This window comes from Dendropsophus ebraccatus, chromosome 4 (assembly GCF_027789765.1).
Source record: "Dendropsophus ebraccatus isolate aDenEbr1 chromosome 4, aDenEbr1.pat, whole genome shotgun sequence".
Taxonomy (NCBI): domain Eukaryota; kingdom Metazoa; phylum Chordata; class Amphibia; order Anura; family Hylidae; genus Dendropsophus; species Dendropsophus ebraccatus.
Genome location: NC_091457.1, coordinates 9,416,879 through 9,442,224, shown reverse-complemented (window position 1 = coordinate 9,442,224; position 25,346 = coordinate 9,416,879). Strand labels below are relative to the sequence as shown.

Sequence of the window (25,346 nt, the reverse complement as noted above, 5' to 3'; positions counted from 1 at the left end):
TCACAGAGGGCGCTAACCAGAACCCTGACAGATGTGGCACTATCAGTATTAATTGCAGCATTTAAGGGGTTAGGACTAGAGATGAGCGAACTTGGAGCATGCTCGAGTCGATCCGAACCCGAATGATCGGCATTTGATTAGCGGTGGCTGCTGAACTTGGATAAAGCCCTAAGGCTATGTGGAAAACATGGATATAGTCATTGGCTGTATCCATGTTTTCCAGACAACCTTAGAGCTTTATCCAAGTTCAGCAGCCCCAGCGAATCAAATGCCGAACGTTCAGGTTCGGATCGACTCGAACCCGAACCCGGTTCGCTCATCTCTAGTTAGGACTTTTACATGGGCAGATTATCAGCAACGAGAGTTCCTAGAAACGCTCATTTGACATTAATCAGGGCCAGCGATCAGGCAATGTGTGGAAAAATGCAAGTTCGTTGGCTGATCACATCTTTTGTGCTGCGCTAAAATATATAATTAATGGCTGCACATTTCTTTATAAAAAGGAGATGCGCGGCCAATGATAAAAGAATGTTAATGGCTGCACGAATGATGCAGGGATCATTCGTGCAGCCCAGCTGCGTGATTTATCTTGGTTTATAAGGGCACTGTAGACGAGTGCCAATCTCAAGGATCGAGGCTCGTTTGTGGACAAGGATGGCCGAAGATCAGGCCGTTTAAAAGGAATGTTGGGAAGTGTCAGCTGTAATATAAAACCATCACCCACCTGAAGAATGAGCCCGCTTCATATGCAGTGACCGCTCAGTCACCTTAAAAAAGTGTTTGAGCAGTTACTATAGGGTTAATGACACATTTAGGCCTTTATCTTGTGCTTCGTATTCCATAATCTTTGCAGTGGACTTGCAGACAGTGTCGGACTGGGGTACCTTGGGCCCGCCAGGGAATATTTTATTCTAGGGGCCCACCCTACATACACCAGATATACCCAGCACCAAACCTTTCACATTACTATAGCGACTTTGCACAGTGCTGTGTATGTGACCGGCAATGCTCGCTCACTGTTACTAACTGGTCTATGCCAGGGATTGGGAACTGTCCAGACATGATGGGAGTTGTAGTTTTGCAACAGCTGGAAGGCAGAAGGTTCCCCATCCTTGTTCTAGTGTATAGGAGCTGTCCAGCATGATGGGAGTTGTAGTTTTGCAACTGCTGAAGGGTCGAAGATTTCCCATCCCTGCTCTATGCAAACAGAACAGCTGTCCACTTAAACGGAACCTGTCACAGGGGACGTGGGCACATGACGGCTCCGTCATTCTCTATGGGCGTCGGACTCATCTCAGCGTTACGTGCGCATGGCTTCGGACGCTGATATCTTTGTCCCGGGACTGGCTCCAGGAAGGGGACTCGTCGCAAAGGGTAAGTATCCAGGGGCTGCACCGGGGGGTCGGGCGAGCTCTGTGCCCGCGTTCCTGGTGACAGGTTCTCTTTAAGTTTCTTGAAAGATGAAGTCCCATGAAACTGACTTGGGGATTATATGTCATCCTAAAGCTGCTAAACAGGGATGCAGACCTCCTGCTCAGGGGCCCACCAAGGGGTAGGGCCCACCGGGGGATTCCCCAGCTCCCCTGTGGGCCAGTCCGAGCCTGCTTGCAGACCCCGTATTATATATCAATATGATGCCAGGACAACCGAAAGTGTTTAAATCCTCACAATACACAAGGCTGGGAGGTCTGCATGTCCATTGCACAGCTTAACCCTTCCCATAGCGTTTGTGGATTATGAAGCGTGTGAATGACCCCTTGAACAATAGACCTTTTTAACAAAATACACAAAATCCGTGTGTTCCGGCTGGAGCTGAGGTATGTTTTACAGTTTACACAATATTTACAAACTTTGCCCCCATAGTTGATTGTATAAGGATATATAGGAAAAGTAGAATATGGTCCTGGGATTTTCTGTGTGAAACAATTAGGCTCCACAGGCCAATTTCGCGCCTAAACAAAAAAAAATAAATAAAAATGGCGGCTATTCACATTGCACTTACACCGCCAACCAGTGATGTCGCTGAAGTAATGGTGACTTCCGGTACGCATTTCTCTCACACACCCGTTCTATGAAAGATTAACTCTATGGTCGAAGGCTGGCAGGATGACGTCATTACGTTTATGTTCACCGCACGCGTCTGCAGTACAGTGCATCGATTCTACAGCGGCGGCCATATTTCCGTAGACAAAATCCTATTATTTACTATGGAATCGGCTTCACCAAAATGGCTCCTGGACTGGAGTCCATATTAGGTTTTACTTAAAAGAACGTAAAGAGCGGACGTCTTGTGTGATATCTGGCAGCTGCGGAGGTCACCCTTCGGGTAGCTGCAAAGATGGGTGCCAATATCACTAGGAGCTTCTCGGGGGATCCGGACCCCAAGACTATGCCGGCAAGTCCCACGGGGGACCAGTTCCAGGAGAGGGGTACGTGGGTTGTCATGGCTGAGCCGAGGATAGGGGCTGCAGTTATGTCCTGTACCTGTCAGTGACCAGAGTGTACACAGCTCCCTACAGAGCAATGACCCCCTCACTGTGCCTGGGCCTCTTGTGTCAGGACTAACCTTGTTGCCCATAACAACCAATCAGGGCTCAGCTTCCACTTCCTATGCTGCAGTGGTGAAATGAAAGCTGTGCTCTGATTGGTTGCTATGGGCAACAGAGATGGTGCAGCTTATAATTGCTGAACAAAGTTTTGCATGCAGCTTATTGCAATTTGGGTCATGTGACGCCATGGTTTTGCTTTACTGCCATATTTTTTTATGTACTATTTACATTGCTTTGTCTCTATGCGCACACTAAGGAATTCTCGCGGATAACTGCCAGCGGATTCCGCAGCTCACCCCTGCTTGAAGTTCAGTCACTTGTCCTGTAGACTCCATTCTATGCACAGGCAGATTCCGCCGTCCGCCCAAAGAATTGTCTTGTCTATTGTTTGGGTGGCCAGCGAAATCCGCCTGACCATAGATTGGAGTCCTAGGGGCCTATTCCACAGGAGCGATAATTGGTCCGATTCGGTCGGTTATCGCTCAGTGGAATAGAGAAAACGATCAGCCGATTATTGTGTCAACGACTGATTGTTTATTTAGGCCCAAACCTAAAATCATCGGTCGTCACCCGCGACCGTCAATTCAAGCAGAGCAGCATACATTACCTAGCAGGACTTCTGCGCTCTGTCTTCCTTTCTGGGTCCCGCGTGCAGCAGCAGCTCCGGAGCGGCCTGATTGAGCTGTCAGACCGCTCAACCAATCACTGGCCGGGAACACCGCAGCCAGTGATTGGCTGAGCAGTCTGAGAGCTCAGTCAGGCCGCCCTGAAGCTGCTGATGCTGCGAACGGGACCGGGAGGAAGACTGAGCGGAGGAGAAGCCCTACTAGGTAATGTATGGTGCAAGGGCTTCAAGGACATCTGTAATGATGTCCCTGCAGCCCTTGCTAAACGATCATCGGGGCCGTGGCATAGGCCCAGTAAACTAGCAGATCGGCACTCGTTTACATCGTTGCTCGGGCCCTGCTCAGCCCGTGGAATAGGGCCCTTACACTACTATTTCACTGAGCGATTTTTAACGACTAACGCTAAACAATCGCAAACGAGATTGTTTATCGTTAACCTGAAATCGTTCACCATATTACACAGAACGATGGTCGTTAGTTACAATTGTTACTACGATCGTTATTGACATCGTTACTATGATCGTTTCCTCCATCTGATCCCAGAAAAACAATGAACAATGTGCAATTACACTGAGCGATTAGTGAAAAAATGCGGAACTTGAGCGAACGAATGTGGAATTACAGCTTAACGATAATTTGAGGTTCAGATCTAAATCAATGATCAACGACATATGAACGATTTTTCGATCGTTGCCTGCAATTTCACAGAACGACTATCGTTTAAATTTGAACGATTTAACGATTTCGCACGATAATCGTCCCGTGTAATAGGGCCCTAAGGGGCAAGTGACGGAATCCCCGGCAAGTTATCCGTGAGAATTCCTTATTGTGCACATACCCTTAAAAAGTATATCGGGGGGATGCAGATGCAATACATCAGCGTTTCCCCACTTGGGTGCCGGGAGAACCCGCCAGGGGTGCCGCAGGATCCCGATGGGAATTGTGACTCTGTCACTTTATTATCCCTAGAAGCTGCAGCCGCGCAACTTCTAGGGACGCACCAATCGGTTTGATGCTTAGCTCGCTCACACTGTGAGCGGGCGAAACATTCAATTGAGCAGAAAGTAGGAGCAGGACCTGTCAGCGTCCTGCTCCTACATTCACTCCCATAGGCCGCCAGCACTTCATACCTGCGGCCTATGGGACACCGGGACGTGACCTCTCCGGCAGGCATGCTGATGTTACGTCACACCTGCCAGAGGTTCCGTCCCCGCTGCTTGCAAGATGGAGCCAGAAGAGGAGGAGAGCTGCTCCCTGCAGCCACACAGCCCGATTAGGTGAGTAGGATTTTTTTTTTTTGGTGCAGAGCAGGTGGAGGCCCGGCAGGGGGCATTTATACTGAGGAGGGCAGCATGGGGGAAATTATTGCCAGGGGCAGGCAGGGGGCATTTATACTGAGGGGGGCAGCATGGGGGAGATTACTAGGGGCAGGCAGGGGGCATTTATACTGAGGAGGGCAGCATGGGGGAAATTATTGCCAGGGGCAGGCAGGGGGCATTTATACTGAGGGGGCAGCATGGGGGAGATTACTAGGGGCAGGCAGGGGGCATTTATACTGAGGGGGCAGCATGGGGGAGATTTACTAGGGGCAGAGCAGGGAGGGGGGATTTATGCTGAGGGGAAAAGAATAATTGGCATTATTATGATGAAAGGCACACTAGGGGGTATATTACTATATGAAGGGCACAACAGTTGGCATTATTACTATCTGGGGACACAGCATGGGGCATTATTACTATGTGGGGGCACAGCATGGGGCATTATTACTATGTGGGGGCTCAGCATGGGGCATTACTATGTGGGGACACAGCATGGGGCATTATTACTATGTGGGGGCACAGCATGGGGCATTATTATGTGGGGGCACAGCATGGGGCATTATTACTATGTGGGGGCACAGCATGGGGCATTATTACTATGTGGGGACACAGCATGGGGCATTATTACTATGTGGGGACACAGCATGGGGCATTATTACTATGTGGGGGCACAGCATGGGGCATTATTAAATGTGCGTAGCCTAAAATGTCTGTCTGGCAGGTTCTGAAGAGCTGAATTGTAGTTGAAAAAATCGTCATGGTGGTGAGAGAGGAAAAGGGAAAGTAACGTCTCGGATCAAAGAAGACGTCACCTGTGAGTCACTAAATGGCGTTTTTTATATTGTTTAGAACATTATTTAGTAGGGGTGCCCCGAGCTAATTTTTTTTTTTAAGGGCTGCCCCGAGGTGGAAAAGGTTGGGAAGCACTGCTATACATCTTTAAAGGGGTTATCCAGTGCCACAAAACATGGCCACTTTCTTCTAGAGACAGCATGACTCCAGTTCAGGTGTGGTTTGCAATTAAAGGAGTTATCCAGTGCTACAAAACCATGGCCACTTTCTTTAAGAGACAGCGTGACTCTTGTCTCCAGTTCAGGTGCGGTTTGCAATTGAGCTCCATTCACTTCAATAGAACTGAACAGCAAAACCCACCCAAGCTGGAGACAAGAGTGGTGCTGTCTCTGGAAGAAAGTGGCCATGTTTTTGTAGCGCTGGATAACCCCTTTAGGGTGCCTTCACACCTACCGACTCGCAGCGTTAATAACGCTGCGAGTCGGCTAGGTCCTGGCAGATCACTGTCAGTACATACTGAACGACCGCTGCGTGTATGTAAATCTGCCGGCCACTTAACCCCTTCTGATGCCGGTCGGCCGCCTCCCGCTCAGCTCTGTGTACATTACCTACTCGCTCCACAGGGTCCCGGCGTCCTGCTCTCGCGCCCGGCCAATCAGTGTTTTGCCCTGCCGCAGCCACTGATTGGCCGGGCGGGAGAGCAGGACGCCGGGACCCCGTGCAACGAGGAGGTAATGCATACAGAGCTGAGCGGGAGGCGGCCGGCCGGCATCAGAAGGGGTTAAGCGGCCGGCAGATTTACATACACGCAGCGGTCGTTCAGACCGCTGCGTGTATGTACTGACAGTGATCTGCCAGGACCTAGCCGACTTGCCGCGTTATTAACGCTGCGAGTCGGTAGGTGTGAAGGCACCCTAAAGCTTCATTCACTTCAATGTAAATGAGTTACAAAACCTGCACCCAAACTTGAGACAAGAGCGCTGGGCTGTCTCTGGAAGAAAGTGGCCATTTTTGTGTAGCACTGGATAACCCCTTTAATAGCTATTGGCTAAACAGTCATTCAGACGTGGTCGAGTCACCATTCATATGAACGTTTGGTGTGGCTGAGCCATCTTGTGTTTAGAATAGAGGTAGGTAAGCCTGGGTTCACACTACATTTTTGCAATCTGCCCCCCCCCCCCTAAAAAAAAAGTAATAGAAAAACTGATGCATTTGTGTGCGTCCGTTATGATCAGTTTTCCCATTGACTTCCATTATAAAAAAAAAAGAACCAAATGCATCTGTTTTTGTTGAGTTTGCACTAGATTGTGTATGCATTAGGCTGGCACAACCTCTCTATCCCTCCTCCTCACCACCCTCATCATTAGGAATGCTCCAGGCAGATTGCCTCCTATTCCTCAGCTGTGTGAACAATGAACATGGGCTGGATCGTTAAGACACCTGTGCAATCTTCAGACAGGAGAAAATGTTCTAGTGGAATTCCTAATGATGAAGAGGGTGGGGAGGAGGGACGGAGGGGTGGTGTAAAGTTAGGGCACAGATACTCTAAGCTCCGGCTGTTGGGCACGGGGCTGCAAGTTTAAAAGATGTTTTTTGGACAATAACTGCATCACCTGCCGAAGGGACCCCAGGACAGATCTTGGATTAACCCTTTAAGGACCAGGCTAACTTTCGTTTTTGTGTTTTCGTTTTTTCCTCCATGTGCTTAAAAGGCCATAGCACTTGCATTTTACACCTACAGACCCACATGAGCCCTTATTTTTTGCGTCACTAATTGTACTTCACAATGACAGGCTGAATATTTCCATAAAATATGCTGCGAAACCAGAAAAAAATTATATGCGCAGTGAAATTGAAAAAAAAAACGCAATTATTTTTCTTTGGGGGGGCTTCATTTTTACGCCGTGTGTCCTATGGAAAAACTTAGTTGTTATATATGTTCCTCAAGTCATTACGATTAAAACGATATATAACATGTATAACTTATATTGTATCTGATGGCCTGTAAAAAATTAAAACCATTGTTAACAAATATACGTTCCTTAAAATCGCTCCATTCCCAGGCTTATAGCGCTTTTATCCTTTGGTCTATGGGGCTGTGTCAGGTGTCATTTTTTGCGCCATGATGCGTTCTTTCTATCGGTACCTTGATTGCGCATATGCGACTTTTTGATCGCTTTATATTACATTTTTTCTGGATTTGATGCGACCAAAAATGCGCAATTTTGCACTTTGGGATTTTTTTGCACTGACAACGTTTACCGTGCGAGATCAGGAATGTGATTAATAGTTCGGGCAATTACGCACGCGGTGATAAAAAACATGTTTGTTTATTTATTTATTTTTATTTGTAAAATGGGAAAAGGGGGGTGAGTCAGACTTTTATTAGTGGAGGGGATTTTTTATTAATAAAAACACTTTTTTTAACTTTCCCTTACAGTAATATGAAGCCCCCTGGGGGACTTCTATATACACAGAACTGATCTCCCATTGAGATCAATCCTGTGTATATAATAGAGCAATGATCCATCAGATCGGTGCTCTATTATAATGGTCTGCTGCAGACCATCTGAATAGATTGCCGAGCCGGGATCAGCGTCATTCCGACGCTGAGCCCCGGCCGGCTCATTAGATCGCATCGCGGGGGGGAGATCCCCCACTGGACACCAGGGAGAGGGGGCACAGCTGCTATTCAAATGCAGCTGTCAGCTTTGACAGCGGCATTTGAATAGTTAATTAGCCGGCCGCGGTGATCGGCCGCACCGGCTAATACACGCGGTCCCTGGCTGCACTTAGCAACCGGGGACCGCGCGCTGCAGAGAGGGCTCACGCCAGGAGCCCTCTCTGTTTACTCTTAACGGCCGCATGACGGGTATACGGGTCGTTAAGAGGTTAAAAGCAGCTATCCGAAGGTACAAGTGGTTTGGGGGGGGGGGGGTCAGATTGTGGGTACAGAGTCACTTTAAAGAGGTATTCCAACTTAAAATATCTTATCCCCACTGTCCTATTCATTCTCTATGGGGTCTTTTGAAGGAAGCGAAGAGTTATATTCCGCCATTTCCGGTAGCTCTATAGACCGTGAATAGAGCAGCAGAGAAGTCAGGGCCTTATCCTGAATATTGCGAAGGGGGTCCAGTGGATAGGGGAGAAGTTCATATAAGTTGGAATACCCCTACAAATTGTGTGTTGTGGAAACATACCTAGAGTGCCGTGCCTGAGCAGTATTAGGATTTAGGCCCGTCCACGAAACTCTGAGGCTTAGGACGTTTCCATGGTAATCCGAACTTCAGCCAGCGCCTGATCACAGAAGACTGAACCATCTTTGCAGGATGCAGCAAGTTGTATCCATTGCACCCGGTGACTTATCTGCCGTCACAGACTGAAATGGTGCCAAAACCTATAGAAACTGATCTGCGCCCGTATCCCTCAGGTGTGTATTACTCTATGGTTTGTGGAGATCTCACCGCTTCTTTCTGTTCACATTTAGTGATGGTGGCCACTCAGGAACAGATGAACATGGCACAGCTGCCCCTGAAGCAGAGGGACTACTGCGCCCATCATCTCATCAAATACATGAAGTGTAAGAGGGACATGTGGCCAAACATATTCGGCTGCAAGCATGATCGGCATGAATGGGAATACTGCCAGCACGAGGAGTGAGTACTTCACTGGCTTCAGAGGTTAAAGGGGTCTCTGGTTTTATGTCAGTCAGGTTTATATGGACTTTCCACCAATGACACCTGTGTATAAGATAGGGAATGGATGCCTGATCACTAGGACCCTCTAATGTCTAGGATAAGGTTATTGAATTTCACCCTGATTCGCCGGAGAGTGACGCAATGGTCACGTCCGCTCCATTCAGTGTCTATGGGGATGGCCAAAAGCAGGCTAGTACATCAGCCGTATAGATATGGAGCAGCAGTGTGTATGTGTGATCGCCACTCCATTCACCGCTTATCCTCACTCTGTTTGGGGGACCCCTGAAATAGTGATTGCATGGAAAACCCATGTAAAGCAAATCTCTTATTCCAAATCTGCTCACAGAACCAGCAGCACCTTATGATAGATGGTTATAAAACATTGTTAAAAAAAAAAGTAGAGTGCCAAGGAGGCGGAGCCTATGGTGCTTTGAAAACCTTGGCCCACTCCTGCATTGTTTTATTATGCTTGCCCCTCAGATTGATTGACAAGCAGCTCGGCTTACATTGCTGAGCCGGCTCTATTCTTGTACCTGTGCCATGCTTCCCAATAGTATATGCAGAAAGGACAAGTGTCCAAAGCCCTAAATTTACCAAACGTCAAAAAACTGAAAATGAAATAGAATAATATTATTTGCCATTTGGTAAATTTAGGGTTTTGGACACTGTTGTCCTTTTTGTAAGGAATTTAAGTATTACCCTCCGAAGGTCTGCCCTACCTTGCTGAAGATGCTTCCTAATAGCAGCACAGATGAGGTGAGCTGTGGACAGCTGAGAATAGACTGCGGCTCAGTGATATGAGTCCTGCCTGTCAATCGATCAGGGGGTGGGCATAATAGAACAGAGCTGAGGTGGGCCACGTTCACAGAACAGCATAGACCCCGCCTCCTTGACACTCTGCTGAGCTCAATGAATGCACGATGAGCTGTCAACTACAAAACTAAAAGAAACTACAATTCCCATCATGCCTGGACAGCCAAAGCTGGAGAGCCTCGAGTTTGACACCTGTGGAGATGAATCTAACCTGCTGATATGTCTGTACTGCACAGGAGACGCTGAGGAGGGAGGTTTGTCTCTTATAGTATGTCTCTTACCTTCATCTTCTGCGCCGTTTCTGTGCAGTTAGCCATTTATTCCTTGTCCGGTAAGACAGTTAGCACTGACAGCGCCCAATGGCCCTACCTTTCTAATTATAATCAATAGATGGGCCCTATGGGGCTGGGGCAGTGCTCCTAACCGTCTTTCCGGACTGTGGAGCAAACGACTAAGTAGACAGGAATGGAGTGGAGGATAAAGGTAAGACACTTCATCCTCAGCATCTTCTGTGCAATAGGGACATATCAGCAGGTTAGATTCTTCTAACCTACTGATAGTTCTACCTTAAAGAGGATGTACCACCAGGTACATCCTCTTTCATCTGAACCGACGGATCGAACAACGCCGTCACGGGGAAACCGGTGCCGCGGTCCGTTTTTTGGACCCCGCCCCGGTTCCCGTGCACGGCGCCGTTCTATGCACCGGAACCGGCCGGTGCTCAAGCACTGGAGGTAGGCAAGCCCGCCCCCAGTGGGAGGGAATTCCCTCCCCTCTATGACGTGGCTCCATTCATTCTGATAGAGCTGCGTCATACAGGGAAGGAAATTCCTGTAGAGCAGCGCCGTACAGGGGAACCGGGCCGCAGTCCTAAAAACGGACCGCGGCATCGGCTTCCCCGTAACGGCGCTGTTCGATCCGTCGGTTCAGATTAAAGTGGATGTACCTGGTGGTACATCCTCTTTAAGTGATCAGATGATTGCGCACCTATGTCAGTGACGTCCTGCTAAAATCTAAATACTGTCAGCTCTCCCGGCATCACATTGCTACATGATGCCGGGAGGTCTGTTACTCCGCTGCACGGCTTCATGCTCCGTAGGGTAGCGTGTGAATGACGCCTTACAATCAGGCACAAAACCACATGAAATTTGACATAAGTGACAGCTGTTTTCTTTATTTGTTTTCTTCAAGCTTCTTTATTTTACACATTGTACAAATATTCTGTATAACGTGGTTTTTTTTGTGACCTCCCCAGCTATGTGCAGCGTATGAAGCAATATGAGCGAGAACGCCGACTTGCAGAAAGAAAGAAGCGCAGGCTGGAGACGGAGGCGGCATGATGACCTTTCTCTCTTTCTATTGTAAATTCTTTAAAATAAAGATGTCTGTGGGTGCGATGATGTGACTCCTGTGGTGTATATGTAGTCATCAGGGTGTAGTCAGGACCAGCCATCAGGGACTGGGAACTTCTATTGCACGGTGCAGTGGTAGCGCAGGCTCAGAAGCGGAGTGTGCATCTCCATTGTCATCCAGCTGTAACATACAAGTGACACTCTGCTCCAGGGGGTTATAAATAACTCCAGTCCTGGCCATTGAACTCCTTAGATGCCACTGCTGGGGACCTTTCACTTGACTCCTTGGCTGAAAACAAGTAAGATGCGATCAGCCAAAAATTGGGCATTTTCCCGCACATCGGCTGATAGCTGTCAATTTACACGGGCCGAATGAGCGTCTCTAGTAACACTCATTGCCAATGTAAAAGGACCTTAACGATGATTTTCTACCCAGCAAAGGGGCAACAAATTGACAAAATTCTGGTGCCATTGCAGGGTGTCTATGCCTCTGCATGGCGGTCTATTACTCCTAGATCCATCATAAAAATGTGACCTGGTGGGGTCTGGGTGTTCAAGCAATGTGTTAGACACCCAGTCATGGTGGACATGAGCCTGGATTGTGGGGAGCTGATGGATAATAGAGGGGCTCACTAAACTGTCAGATCCCTTGATATTGACCACAGTAACCTCCTGGATCACACTCCTCTCCATTCTCAGCAGTCACGGCAGGGTGATGGCCGTGTATTACAGCCGCTCCTACTGCTGATCACATGGGTGACAGGATCAGCACAAATTCTGCTTGTCCTAGACTGTATCTGCTTTTGTGGGTAAGACCGGCAGAGCTCATCCTAGACAGGTAAGTGGCTTATACATTATATTACAGAAGCAGCACATGTTCCTGATGGGGATGGTTCACACATGGAAGGCAGTTCCAGAACCGAGCTGTGTGTTCCTATAGGGAACAATGTTAATGTCTTTGTTTTTAACACTTTATGGCTTAGGTGCAGAGCGCCAGGTCCACACAGTGTAAAGACTAGCAGTGGATCTCCTCCATGCTTTGGCCTCTGAGGGGCGCTCTGCTTAGATAAATATGACGATAATCGCACAGAGATGATAAACTTTTCATTAAATAGGGTGATGTAAGTACTAAAGCTTGCCGATAGGTGGCGCTGTAGCAGTATCAGTCCTGCTCACCCTCTCTCCATGTGTCACAGAGTTCAGCGGGAAATAATTAGCATTTGTAGTGTGATTTGCATAGCTCTGGTGCGGGGGCGCTCTGGTTATGGGTGCACTCTGACACTAGTTACGGAGGTGCTCTGGTTATGGGTGAACTCTCTGGTAATGAGTGCACTTTGACACTGGTTACAGGGGCACTCTGACACTGGCTGTGGGGGCTCCCTGACACTAGTTATGGGGGTAGTCTGACACTGGGTATAGAGACACATATGAGTTTACGAGTGCACTCTGACACTGATTACAGGGGTGCTCTGGTTATGAGTGCACTCTGACACTGATTACTGGGGCTCTCTGGTTACGAGTGCACTCTGACACTGGTTACGGGGGCTCTCTGGTTATGAATGCACTATTACACTGGTTATGGGAGCACTCTGATTATGGGGGAGATTTGGTTATGGGGGAGCTCTGGTTATAGGTGCACTCTGATTATGGGGGAGCTCTGGTTATGGGTGCACTCTGATTATGGGGGAGCTCTGGTTATAGGTGCACTCTGATTATGGGGGAGCTCTGGTTATGGGTGCACTATGACACTGGTTATGGGAGTCTAGCTCTGGTTATAGAGACACTTACTGGTTATTGGAGCACTCTGGTTATGGGAGTCTATCTGGTAATGAGGTCACTGACTGGTTATGGGGGTCTTTGACACTGGGTATGAGGGGGACAATTATGGGAGTCTAGCTCTGGTTATAGGGGGGTCTCTGGTTACGGGAGTCTAGCTCTGGTTATAGGGGGGTCTCTGGTTATGGGAGTCTAGCTCTGTTTATGGGGGGTCTCTGGTTATGGGAGTCTAGCTCTGTTTATGGGGGGTCTCTGGTTATGGGAGTCTAGCTCTGGTTATGTGGGGGTCTCTGGTTATGGCAGTATAGCTTTGGTTATAGAGGGGGGTCTCTGATTAGTTATGGGGGGGTCTCTGGTTATGGGGGGGGTCTCTGGTTATGGGAGTCTAGCTTTGGTTAAGTTATGGGACTCTGTTTATGGGCGGTCTCTGGTTATGGGACTCTCTGTTTATGGGACTCTCTGTTTATGGGGGGTCTCTGGTTATGGGGGGGTCTCTGGTTATGGCAGTATAGCTTTGGTTATAGAGGGGGGTCTCTGATTAGTTATGGGACTCTCTGGTTATGGGCGGTCTCTGGTTATGGGAGTCTCTGTTTATGGGGGGTCTCTGGTTATGGGGGGGGGGGGGGGGGGGGGTCCGTCAGTGACAATGAGATGAGAGTCCACCAGCTGCTGCAGGGAAGTACTATCCTCCATGCTGAACTGAGTGGAAGAACTACAACTCCCAGCATAAACACTTTCTTTATTTGCCTATCCGTCTATAATAACTACAAGTCCCAGCAGCATGCCTCCTTTTTTATATCAGATTCATGTAATCCGAATAACATCGTGCATAGGAACTACAACTCCCAGGATGGCCATAATAACTTTATACATTTATTATACTGCATGTGAAAAAAGTGTATAATTCCTTTAAGTTTCTTCTCTGGACACGCGGGAGTTCCAAGTTCTAGAAATCTCGGCGTTGTCCCGTGGCGGCCATACTGTGTGAGCTCAGCCCATACTATAGAATGGAGCGAGGGCTCCGGAAAGATGGCGGCCGCCTCCGCTGAGTCGCGGACACTCTGATGACGCAACGGGCCACTGTTATTACCCCCTAGAGCGGCAGCCGCTTGTTGTTATTGTGGATTCTCCCAGTTCTCCACCCCTTGTCCCTGCTGGAGAGCTGAAGGCTGACGCTGCCAGGGATGGGACTGTGTCTGCCATGTCTGGGGGGAGCTGCTGACGATGTGGTGGAGACCCCGGATCCTGTGAGTAGAGGTGGGGGGACCCCTCCAGGGTGGGGACTGACAGGTCACTGATTTCACCACAATCTCCCTGCAGGACAGGCTGGAAGCTTATTCTCTCATCATTTTCTGCTAAATTATATATATATCTATGTTATACAGAGTATATAGGACGCTGCTCCCCCAACCTGCGGGTCACCAACCAACTGTTGCAAAACTACAACTGGCAAAGCATGCTGGGAGTTGTAGTTTTGCAATTAATAAAGAGACTCCTTCAGGTAACCAGTTTATGGACCTCCATTGAGGTTGATGGGGATTGATATCGTGGGGGTTCCCAGAGGTTTGAGGCCCCCTTACAATAAGACACTCAGATACCATATGTTTTAATCACTAAACTACCCCTTAAAGGAATAGTTCACAAAAAAAATCTTTCTTTCAGATCACCCGGTGCCCGAAAGTGCCAGAGATTTGTAATTTACTTCTACTAAAACAAATACTTCTATTCAAATCTTCCAGTATTTATCAGCTGCTATATGTCCTGCAGGAAGTGGTGTATTCTTTCCAGTCTGGAGAGCAGGAGAGGTTTTCTATGGGGATTTGCTGCTGCTCTGGACAGTTCCTGACATGGACAGAGGTGGCAGCAGAGAGCACTGTGTCAGACTGGAGAGAATACACCACTTCCTGCAGGACATACAGCAGCTGATTAGTAATGGAAGACTGGAGATTTTTAAATAGAAGTAAATTACAAATCTGTATAACTTTCTGACACCGGCTGATTCGAAAGAAAAAAAAATTGGTGAACAAGCCCTTTAAAATGGGGTTTCACAACCTGCAGCCCTCCAGTGGCTGCAAAACTACAATTCCCATCATGCCTGGACAGCCTTCGGCTGTCCAGGCATGATGGGAATTGTAGTTTTGCAACCGCTGAAGGGCTGGAAGGTTGTGCACCCCCGCTTTGTAGTATACACAACGGATATCTCCTCAGGATATGTTCACACAGAGCATTTCTGTTCACTAGTAAGATTTTCCTTGTTGCCCATAGCAACCAGTCACGGCTCCCATAGCAACCAATCACAGCTCAGCTTCCGTTTCTCACATTGCTCTGGTAAATTGAAAGCTAAGCTGTGATTGGTTGCTATGGGCAACACCAAGAATCTGCGCCATAAATCACCTCTATTGGTTTTAATGCTGGAAAGTCTTAGATTTTCCACTGCAGCATATGAACATACCCTTAAAGGGGGTCTGTCATCACTTTTTTTTTGCTATGTAAACCACAAATCTTAAGATGGTCTACAACTACAACTCCCATTATGCTTTGGCTGTCCAGGCATGATGGGAGTTGTAGTTTTGTAAGGTTCCCAATCCCTGCCTTAGAGGTTTTTCATATAAATGGCCGCCCATGTACTATGTAAATAGACCAGTGATAGCCGCTTATAGACTGGGACCCCCGCCGTCCTCATTCCTGGCCTCCACCCTTTCTATTGAAGTCATATTGGTTGAGGCTGGGGGGAGGGCGGGTTCCTGTTGCTTAGTTACAGGCGCAGTATGGCTGCCGTAGCCGCGGCTATATTGTATTAGCTGATCTATAATAGATGAGGGTTGTAGTTGTTGCACAGCACAGAGCCCTCAGGGGGATCTATGGCTGCCGCATAAGGACAGTATACAGCAGCGGCAGGGAACCTTGGCGCTCCAGCTGTTGCAGAACTACAACTCCCATCATGCCTGGACGGCCAAAGCTTTAGCGCAGATATATCTCCGCGGTATGAATGACGTTCCTGATTTCTTCCATTTCTTCTTGTGCAGGAGCTGAAGAGGCGACAACTGGCAGAAGCCGCGGAGAAAAGACAGATGGAAGTACGAGCCGCCAGGCTTTATATACAGAGCCGTTATCTATAAGGCTGAAACCAGTGATCTGTTACATGATTGCAACTACAACTCCCAGCATGCACTGATTTATGGAGGAGTGCATGCATTAAAGGGGTATTCCACCAAAATATAACTCTTAATATGTTGCTGCCCATGGTGAGACTAACAATTCCTTCCATACTTCTTGTTATCTATTCAGTCTCCTTCCCCCTGTTCTCAGCTGCTGACACAAAAATCTGGGTGTGAGCTTTTCTCTCTGTCTCCCCCCTCCCTTCTGAGACAGTTGATGTGAACAAGTCCCTGGCAGGCTGTATGTGCATTGTAGCTTCTTTGTAATGCGGGGAGGGTTATTCTGAGGAGAAGTTGTTAATGAACTCGCTGTGATTAACCCTCCTGGCATTACAAAGAAGCTACAATGTTGCAGATACAGTTTGCCAGGGACTTGTTTACATCAGCCGTCTCAAAATGGAGGGGGGGATACAGAGCGAAAAGCTCACACACAGATTTTTGTTTCTTCAGCAGAAAGCAGCAGCTGAGAACTGGGGGAAGGAGACTGAATAGGTAATAACAAGTATGGAAGGAATTGTTAGTCGCACCATAGGCAGCAACATATCAAAAGTTATGTTTGAGCAGAATACCCCTTTAGGGTGCGTTTACACCTACAGGATCCGCAGTAGATCTGCAGCAGATTTGATGTTGTGTTCAGTTATTTAAATGATTTGGTAAGTGTGAACGTACCCTTAGGTGGTTTGCAACCTGTGACTCTCCAGCTATTTCAAAACTACAACTCCCATCATGCACTGTTGCATTGATGAGTGCATGCAGTAAATCAATGGTCTGCAACCTGTAGCTCTCCAACTCCCATCATCCACTTATTTACTGATGAATCAGTGACCTCAGACCTGTTGCACTGAACTACAACCCCCAGCATGCACCAATTTATTTATGAGTGCCCTTATTGTAATAGTGACTCCGGCTGTTACATAACTACAACTCCCATCATGATCTGTTGTATTGATGTGTGCATGCAATTAATCAGTGATCTGTAGCCGATGGCTTTCCAGATATCGCAGATCTCCCAGCATGTCGTCACATCCTTTGGCTGTCAGAGAATGCTGGGAGTTGTAGTTTTTATAGAAATATCAGTGGTAAATCTGCGCTGTGTGAATTCACCCTAAACGTAAGGAGGGATTTCGCTGCACACTTACCATCGTTTTTACCCCTAAAAATGGCGACATCCAAGATCCATAACAGGATAGACCCCCGACCCCGTATACCTCACATATAGTGTACATGTGCTCAGTATATTAACCCTTTTGTCTCCTGTAAAGGCCGCGGCGCGGGGAATTAAGAACCCGACATCGGTGGAGCAAAAGAAGAAGAAGAAGGAAGAGATTGACAACATGATGGCCAATTCAGCCCCTGCGGGTGGCGGAGGAGGCGGGGGGCTCCGGGTAGGTACCATATGGCAAGCGGTGCGGTCAGGGGAGGGTAGAGCAGTCAGGTTGGATTGCCTGTCTATAAGGATAAGCAGCGCCCCTCGTCTTCATATATGTGAAGCAGGGGAACAGCATGATGATGATGAAGAGGAGGAGCAAGTACTTGACAGTTCATGCATCTGGCAGCACAGGGGGCGCTATACATAACCACAAAGTATGATGTCAGCAACTTTCACTAAAGTTTTGCATAACTTTTTGCCTTGTTAAAGGGGTTGTTCACCAAAAGTCTAATCAGTTAGTGAACGTAACAGAGATTTGTAATTTACTTCTATTGAAAAATCTGCAGTCTTCCAGTACTTATCAGCTGCTGTATGTCCTGCAGGAAGTGGTGTATTCTCTCCAGTCTGATACACTGCTCTCTGCTGCCACCTCTGTCCATGTCAGGAACTGTCCAGAGCAGGAGAGGTTTTCTATAGGGATTTGCTGCTGCTCTGGACAGTTCCTGACATGGACAGAGGTGGCAGCAGAGAGCACTGTGTCAGACACCACTTCCTGCAGGACATACAGCAGCTGATAAGTACTGGGAGACAAGATTTTTTTTAATAGAAGTAAATTACAAATCTGTATAACTTTCTGAAACCAGGTGAATAAGCCCTGTATCATGTGCACATCAGTATGAATGAGTCCATAACTTCTCATTCAGCCCCATTAATCTCCATCACGTGCGGCCGCGCTGTTTGCTGTGTAAATAGTAGATGGGGGGGGGGGGGGGGGGGGGGGGGAGCTTTCCAGTTAGACTGGTTTAGATTAGGAACATTGTATTTGGTAGTAAAAAAAAAAAAAAAAAAAAAAAAAAAAAAAGACAAGATAGGTATATACAGGCAGGGATCCCATGCTGGAGGGGATAGAAAGGTCTACAGTTATTTATATCCTGGTAATGGTCACAGCAGCACAGGAAAGCAAGGGACAGCGCTCCATGGCGCGGATCAGCTGGGGTGAAGGGATAGAATATGGTAACCCTCAGTGTCAGTAGAAGGGGCCCCAGCAGCACAGAGTATTTTAGGAAAGGAATGCGCTGATGTTATGAAGGACAATAATAATAGTGAGGACAGGGCAGCGGCATCATGGTAGGCGGAGGGGAATAGAGACACATGGGAGGTCAAAGGAGCAGGGTCCCATTAGCACAGAGTATTTCAGGAGAGAAGAACGCTGATCTTGTAGGTTTATTGACCTTTCCCCCCTTATAATGATGATAGTGAAGATCAGGATATATACTGGAGCGACATCTCCCAGCAGCACAGAGTATTTTTAGGAGAGAACAGTCCTTTTTTTGCTAATATGAATCTCTTTAAATTTAGAACGGTAATACCGTTTTATACAGCAGGGGGCAGCAGATCCCTGTAGATGTCTCAGTAACCCCACAGGTGATCTGCCCTACTGATGTCTATGTACATGGCCATAGCTGTCATTTTTTTATCTTTCTTTTTGCAAGTGACTCTATATCCAATGCAATAGAGAATGGGCGAGTGCCATGTGACTGCAGCAGCCAATCCCTAGGAGCACTCGTCCCATTCATCTTCTCCTCTAGTGCACTCTTAGTACAGACAGCAACATAGACTTAAAGGGTTAGAATTTCTAAAATTTCAGTTTATTCAATAATAAGTCATTGATCAGAATCCGAACAAATTACCGACCATTGATTTTATTGAATTTTCTCTTGGCCGTCATTCCCCGCATCTGCCACAAGGTGGCGCCAGAGGTTTAACCACACAGACCAGTGGCTATAATAGTCACGAGGAAACTTGTGACACGTTGGGTGAGATGAACGACCTTTTGTACGCCATCTATCCGCCGAAGATGTTTATAGGATAGATTTTACATCTATTATCTGAATGCGGCAAGCGGTCGCCCACGCAGCCATCCGATACGTAGAGTTCTGATCAGCTGATCATCCTGTCCTCAATGGTTATGTAACAGACAGCATTATATCATAGAGTATTATACAAGAGAACCGATGCCACAAGGTCGCTTCAAGGTGGATTCAGCCATTTGTACCTTTCATGGTGTTGTAGATGGTTTTGGATCTCATCGCTGCCTAGTTAGGGGTCAGTTGTAGTGCATCATGGGATATGTAGTGTTCACATATAGAAGATAACTACATCTCTTACAATGTAGCACAAGGTATCATGGGATGTAACAGAGAATGATGAGTCAGGTTTTCATGGTGACCCTGTATGGATCCAGATCACCAGATGCATCAATATGCATAATATGCACTCAGTCAGGTTGTAGATATTGATGGGAATGGATTTTTTTTTTTTGTGTAATACCACACACAACCTGAGGACAAGCGGTGGCACTATTTGTGGAAGAAGGCAGCTCTGTTTTTGAGCTCTATATATATATATATCAGAAAAATGAGAGTTTGTCTGTCTGTCTCGTATAGACTTCCAAACGCCTGAACTGTTTGACCCCAAATTTGGCCCACAGATACATTGGGTGCCTGGAAAGGTTAGAGTGAAGGTCCTGTCCTTGCCAGATTTACAGGAGGGGAGGGGAATGGGGAAGAGCGCCCCATAGAAATGAATGGGAAAATCTCCTCACTGCACACACAGGTGATATAATTAGCACTGCAGCTCCCCAGCAGTAATGGCAGTTGGAAGCCTTAGCAACCAATAGGATTACTACTTTCATTTTCAAAGGAAGCTGGAATCTGATTGGTTACTAGGACAGATGCCTCACAACATCCACAGAAATAAATGGTAGACCCCCTACTCCAACTATACAATATAGGTGTACAGGACACTACAGGTATACAGGACCTCCACCAACTCTATACTACAGGTGTACAGGACCCCAAAACTATACACTACAGGTATACAGGACCTCCACCAACTATATACTACAGGTATACTGGACCATAAAACTATACACTACAGGTATACAGGACCTTCACTAACTATATACTACAGGTATAAAGGACCCCAAAACTATACACTACAGGTATACAGGACCCCCACCAACTCTACACTACAGATATACAGGACCTCCACCAACTATATACTACAGGTATAAAGGACCCCAAAACTATACACTACAGGTATACAGGACCTGCACCAACTATATACTACAGGTATACTGGACCATAAAACTATACACTACAGGTATACAGGACCTTCACCAACTATATACTACAGGTATACAGAACCCCAAAATTATACACTACAGGTATACAGGACCTTCAGCAACTATACAGTACAGGTATACAGGACCCCAAAACTCTACACTACAGGTATAGAGGATAAAGTACAGGTATTCAGGACCCTCCAAACTATATACTACACGTATACAGGACCCACAACTATACAGTACAGGTATACAGGAACTCCCCCAACTATATACTACAGGTATACAGAACCCTAAAATTCTACACTACAGCTATACAGGACCCCCCAAACTACAATACAGTTATAGAATGAGAGTCCCCCCCAGTCACTTCTGGGTACCGCAACTGACTGCAGAAACAACCATATAAGCTGTTTTATGTTACCCCCATAAATGTTAATGGGAGCTGCCTCAACTGTGTTGCACCCTGAGAGGTGGGACCACCGTCGTCATACATATCTTGTAAATATGGGAGGGCTCTATAGATATTGTAAGAGGGTTGCGTTGCAGTACCAGACACATCCTAGAGTGGTGCTAGAGAGCAGATGATTCTCTCAGTTTCTTCTTCCTATATGATAATATAGATATAAATCTCCTCTTTCCTTCATATTTTGCAGCAGTAGAGACTCTCTTTATGTCTTCTAATATCTTCCGTTTTCCGTCTCTCCTTCCAGTGGCAGGTCGGCTAAGGATTATGAGGTCGCGGAAGGCGACAGCCGCAGATACGACACATGGGAACCTTCTGTTGTCTGGCTTTTGCTATTTGCATTCGTGGATCCAGAAGAAGTTGGCGCAGTCATAAGTCCTTGCAATATTCGGCTCTCGGTGCCGGCTGAGATTCGATTCAAGATTTTCCTGTTTCTAACACAAATCTCCGTCACCCGCAGAAGGATCTGTTCTATAATATATAGTGACTTGCAGTGCTATTCTTTATATTTGCCGAATAGTTAACTAATCGGTTTAGTGTTGTACCCTTCCCCTCCCTATTTAACGTGTTGGAATTGAATGCAGTCTATCATCTCACCAGCTGGTGGCAGCGCTGAGGCACGGGGCACAACGCTGTCACTAGCTTGTATGGAATTGATGGGCAGAGCAATGATTCATCCTAACTGTGGCTGCTCCCAATGCATCATGGAAAATCCCTCTCATTGTGGCTGTGCCGGAAAACTGACTTTTACATTGTTCAGTGTTATTTGGGGAAGATGATCGGCTTTGGTATTTATATGATTATATGTTAATTATTTTATTTAAGTCAGAGTAATTCTATTAAAATATTTGATTCCAAAGAGAGTTTGCCTGTCGTGTATTATTTGTAGAGTGAATTACAAAAAGAAATAAATCTTCACATTTTCTTTATAATGTGTTCTTTTCCCTACCATTCAGTATCCCATATTGAGAATGTGAAAACAGAGTTTCTTCCCAAAAAAAAAAAAAAAAAAACACTTAAAAAAACAAAAAAAAAACCACTTTTGCTAAGACACTTGAAATTTAGCTCTAGGCATTTTCCAATTGCGAAATAGTTACCTGTAGGGCTCAGAGACAGAATTATGTGGAGAAGGAGGAAAGAGCTGCCTGTAGAGCTCAGAGACAGAAATGTGAGGAGGAGGAAAGAGCTGCCTGTAGAGCTCAGAGACAGGCCTGTGTGGAGGAGGAAAGAGCTGCCTGTAGAGCTCAGAGACAGAATTGTGTGGAGGAGGAATGAGCTGCCTGTAGAGCTCAGAGACAGGAGTGTTCAGGAAGAAGGAGCTTCCTGTAGAGATCAGAGACAGAAATGTGAGGAGGAGGAAAGAGCTGCCTGTAGAGCTCATAGACAGGACAATGTTAAAGGGGTGCTCCAGCATGGGGGCACTTTCTGGGGGGGACCGGGGAGGAGGTGGCTGAAATAAAAGACGTCCACTCACCTCCCCGGTCCCCGGCCGCTTCCTGGTGTCTGACGCCGGCCGAGACGCTACGTCAGCCACTCAGTAAAGGAGGCGGGATCCGAGCGGACTTCAAACGGATCCCGCCTTCTTCACTGAGTGGCTGAGCGGTCCTGAGACGTAGCGTCTCGGGCGGCGTCAGACACCAGGAAGCAGCGGGGAACCGAGGACCGAAGTGCCGCAATGAGTGACCCACCGCTGGAACCGGGGAGGTGAGTGGACGTCTTTTATTTCAGCCATCTCCTCCCTGGTCCCCCCCAAAAAAGTGCCCCCACACTGGAGCACCCTTTTAAGGAGGAAAAGCTGCCTGTAGAGATCAGAGACAGGCTTGTGTAGAGGAGGAGGAAAGAGCTGCCTGTAGGGCTCAGAGACATGATTGTTTGGAGGAGGAAAGAGGTGCCTGTAGAGCTCAGAGACAGGACAATGTTGAGGAGGAAAGAACTGCCTGTAAAGCTCAGAGACAGGATTGAGTGGAGGAGAAAAGAGTTGCCTATAGAGCTCAGACAGAAATGTGAGGAGGAGGAAAGAGCTGCCTGTAGAGCTCAGAGACAGAAATGTGAGGAGGAAAGAGCTGCCTGTAGAGCTCATAGACAGAAATGTGAGGAGGAGGAAAGAGCTGCCTGTAGGGCTCAGAGGCAGGATTGTGTGGAGGAGGAAAGAGCTGCCTGTAGGGCTCAGAGGCAGGATTGTGTGGAGGAGGAAAGAGCTGCCTGTAGAGCTCAGAGGCAGGATTGTGTGGAGGAGGAAAGAGCTGCCTGTAGAGCTCAGAGACAGGACTATGTTGAGGAAAGAGCTGCCTGTAGAGCTCAGAGACAGGATTGTGTGGAGGAGGAAAGTGGATTAGGAGTGGATTAGGGACGACTGAATATCCCGGAGTGGCCCGGCCAGAGCCCTGAACCCAATAGAAGTGACAATGGCATCCACCACTGATCCCCATCCTTATAGCCCCCCCCCCATGGCCTCATAGCCAAAAAGACTAAACACTGGAATCGCTGCCAAAGTGGTTTCACCTAATACAGAGTAACCACTCTGAATACTGATGGTGATGGGGGGGCTCTAGTTTTTATTATTTTTTTTAGCTTGCGTTTATAGTTTTTGGTACCAGCTTTGAGGTAGATGGGACTTTCTGATCCCTTTTTATCCCATATTTTTTGAAGGTTGGGTGACCTAAGGAGTAACAGTTCTGTCTTTGGTTATTTTTTCATCATGAGCGATAAATAACGCTTTTTTTAGGAATTTTTTTTTTGTTTGTTTTTTGTTGTCTTTTTGATTGGACAAGAAACCAATCAGACGCAAGGAACTTTTCAGTCAAAAAAAAAAATCAAACTTTATCAAAATTAGCCACACATTAAAGAATACACTATAATACTGCCCAAAGCAATCCTGCACATTAATAAACCCAAAAAGGACAAAATGTTGATAAAAATATATATATAAAAACACCAAACATCAGGACGTTTCATCTTCTCAGACGCCATTCAGAGTTTGCAGGATGATTTTTATGCATCAAGTTAAAAAAAAAAAATCTAAATAATTTCAAATTCAGCTCAGAAAGGGAAATTGTATTTTTGGCAGGAACTTTCAGCCGGTAAATTTCTTGTCATCTTCTTTTAACTTTTTCCAGCGCAAAACATTTTTTAGATCAAAAACCCCACTGATCGCTTAAACAGGAGAGTCCGACTCTGGCTGAATTCGTTCGCAGATGTAAAGATTAGAAATAAAGCGACTTAATCTTGATTTAAAAATTTCCACCATTCTTGTCTATAGATTCTATGCAGACCTATGTGTCTCCATGGTAACAGACTACAAACAACCCTGTGTAGTCTGATCCTGCATATTCTCACCAACTTTTAGTAAATTAGTAAGATTTACAGGCTCTCTAGTTGTCACTTATTAGCAGGATATATAATTGTGTGATTGATCTGGCATCTAAGCACTGGGACCTCCCAGTGATTTTAAGAATGGAGTGTACCATGTGTATGACCACCGCTGGGGTGGGGCGCTGGGCGGAGTAATTTGCTGAATCGGAGACTAGAAAGTGATGACTGGTAGGACTGGCAATGGTGAGGATCAGAGAAGATAAGTACCTGTTTTTGAAATGTTAAAAATATTTTTCCTTTAAAGAGAATCTGTCAGCTATATATCCTGCTCAGGTATAAAATCATATTTTCCTTCCAAGCTTGAGTGTCTTAGAGTCTTAGAGGGAGATTTATCAAACTTGTGTAAAGTAGAATTGCCTTAGTTGCCCCTAGCAACCAATCAGATTCCACCTTTTATTTTCCACAGAGTCTGTGAGGAATGAAAAGTGGAATCTGATTGGTTGCTAGGGGCAACTGAGCCAGTTCTATGAGGAATGAAAAGTGGAATCTGATTGGTTGCTAGGGGCAACTGAGCCAGTTCTATTTTACACCAGTTTGATAAATCTCCCCCTTAGTGTCTTTGTAGTCTAATCTGGCAGTTCCCATATATCCTTAAAGGGAATTTACTCCATGAGTCAACACTATATCATGACCAGATAACTCTTTTTTTTGTTGATGACTCTTTGCAAAGTTATAAAATCATGTTTTCCTTCTAAGCTCAAATGTCAAAGATACTGAGCGACAGCATGCATTCCTCCTCCTTCCCTCCCACCCTTCTTCTGGCCTACATGATTGAGGTACAGGGTTTGACTTGTAACTGAGGCCCTGTAAATCAATCATGCAGGGCAGAGAGCGGTGGAGGGGAAAGAAGGTATGCATGTTGCTGCTCAGCCCGGCCTCTTTAACACCTGAGCTTGGAAGGAAAACATGAATTTATAAGTTTGCAAACA

General features: G+C 46.7%; 2 protein-coding genes across 2 annotated transcripts; both read left to right on the top strand.

Annotated features, from left to right (window-relative positions):
- Positions 1 to 2,266: 2,266 nt before the first annotated feature.
- On the top strand, positions 2,267 to 11,194 carry NDUFB7 (NADH:ubiquinone oxidoreductase subunit B7). Its single transcript, XM_069965111.1, has 3 exons — positions 2,267 to 2,429; positions 8,774 to 8,942; positions 11,053 to 11,194. Exons 1-3 carry the CDS (start codon positions 2,339 to 2,341, stop codon positions 11,135 to 11,137), a joined length of 345 nt encoding a protein of 114 aa, XP_069821212.1. The 5' UTR covers positions 2,267 to 2,338; the 3' UTR covers positions 11,138 to 11,194.
- Positions 11,195 to 14,030: 2,836 nt separating this feature from the next.
- Positions 14,031 to 21,908, top strand: SVIP (small VCP interacting protein). Its single transcript, XM_069968061.1, has 4 exons — positions 14,031 to 14,172; positions 15,952 to 16,002; positions 17,346 to 17,468; positions 21,293 to 21,908. Exons 1-4 carry the CDS (start codon positions 14,110 to 14,112, stop codon positions 21,305 to 21,307), a joined length of 252 nt encoding a protein of 83 aa, XP_069824162.1. The 5' UTR covers positions 14,031 to 14,109; the 3' UTR covers positions 21,308 to 21,908.
- The last annotated feature ends 3,438 nt before the right edge of the window (positions 21,909 to 25,346 follow it).

What these genes read in the sequence shown, in the direction of transcription:
- SVIP (XM_069968061.1), top strand. Translation starts at nt 14,110, where the DNA reads ATGGGACTGTGTCTGCCATGTCTGGGGGGAGCTGCTGACGATGTGGTG. An exon ending in TGGTGGAGACCCCGGATCCT is followed by an intron (nt 14,173 to 15,951) that starts GTGAGTAGAGGT and finishes CTTCTTGTGCAG; the next exon opens with GAGCTGAAGAGGCGACAACT. An exon ending in CGGAGAAAAGACAGATGGAA is followed by an intron (nt 16,003 to 17,345) that starts GTACGAGCCGCC and finishes TCTCCTGTAAAG; the next exon opens with GCCGCGGCGCGGGGAATTAA.
- NDUFB7 (XM_069965111.1), top strand. Translation starts at nt 2,339, where the DNA reads ATGGGTGCCAATATCACTAGGAGCTTCTCGGGGGATCCGGACCCCAAG. An exon ending in GGACCAGTTCCAGGAGAGGG is followed by an intron (nt 2,430 to 8,773) that starts GTACGTGGGTTG and finishes GTTCACATTTAG; the next exon opens with TGATGGTGGCCACTCAGGAA. An exon ending in GAATACTGCCAGCACGAGGA is followed by an intron (nt 8,943 to 11,052) that starts GTGAGTACTTCA and finishes TGACCTCCCCAG; the next exon opens with CTATGTGCAGCGTATGAAGC.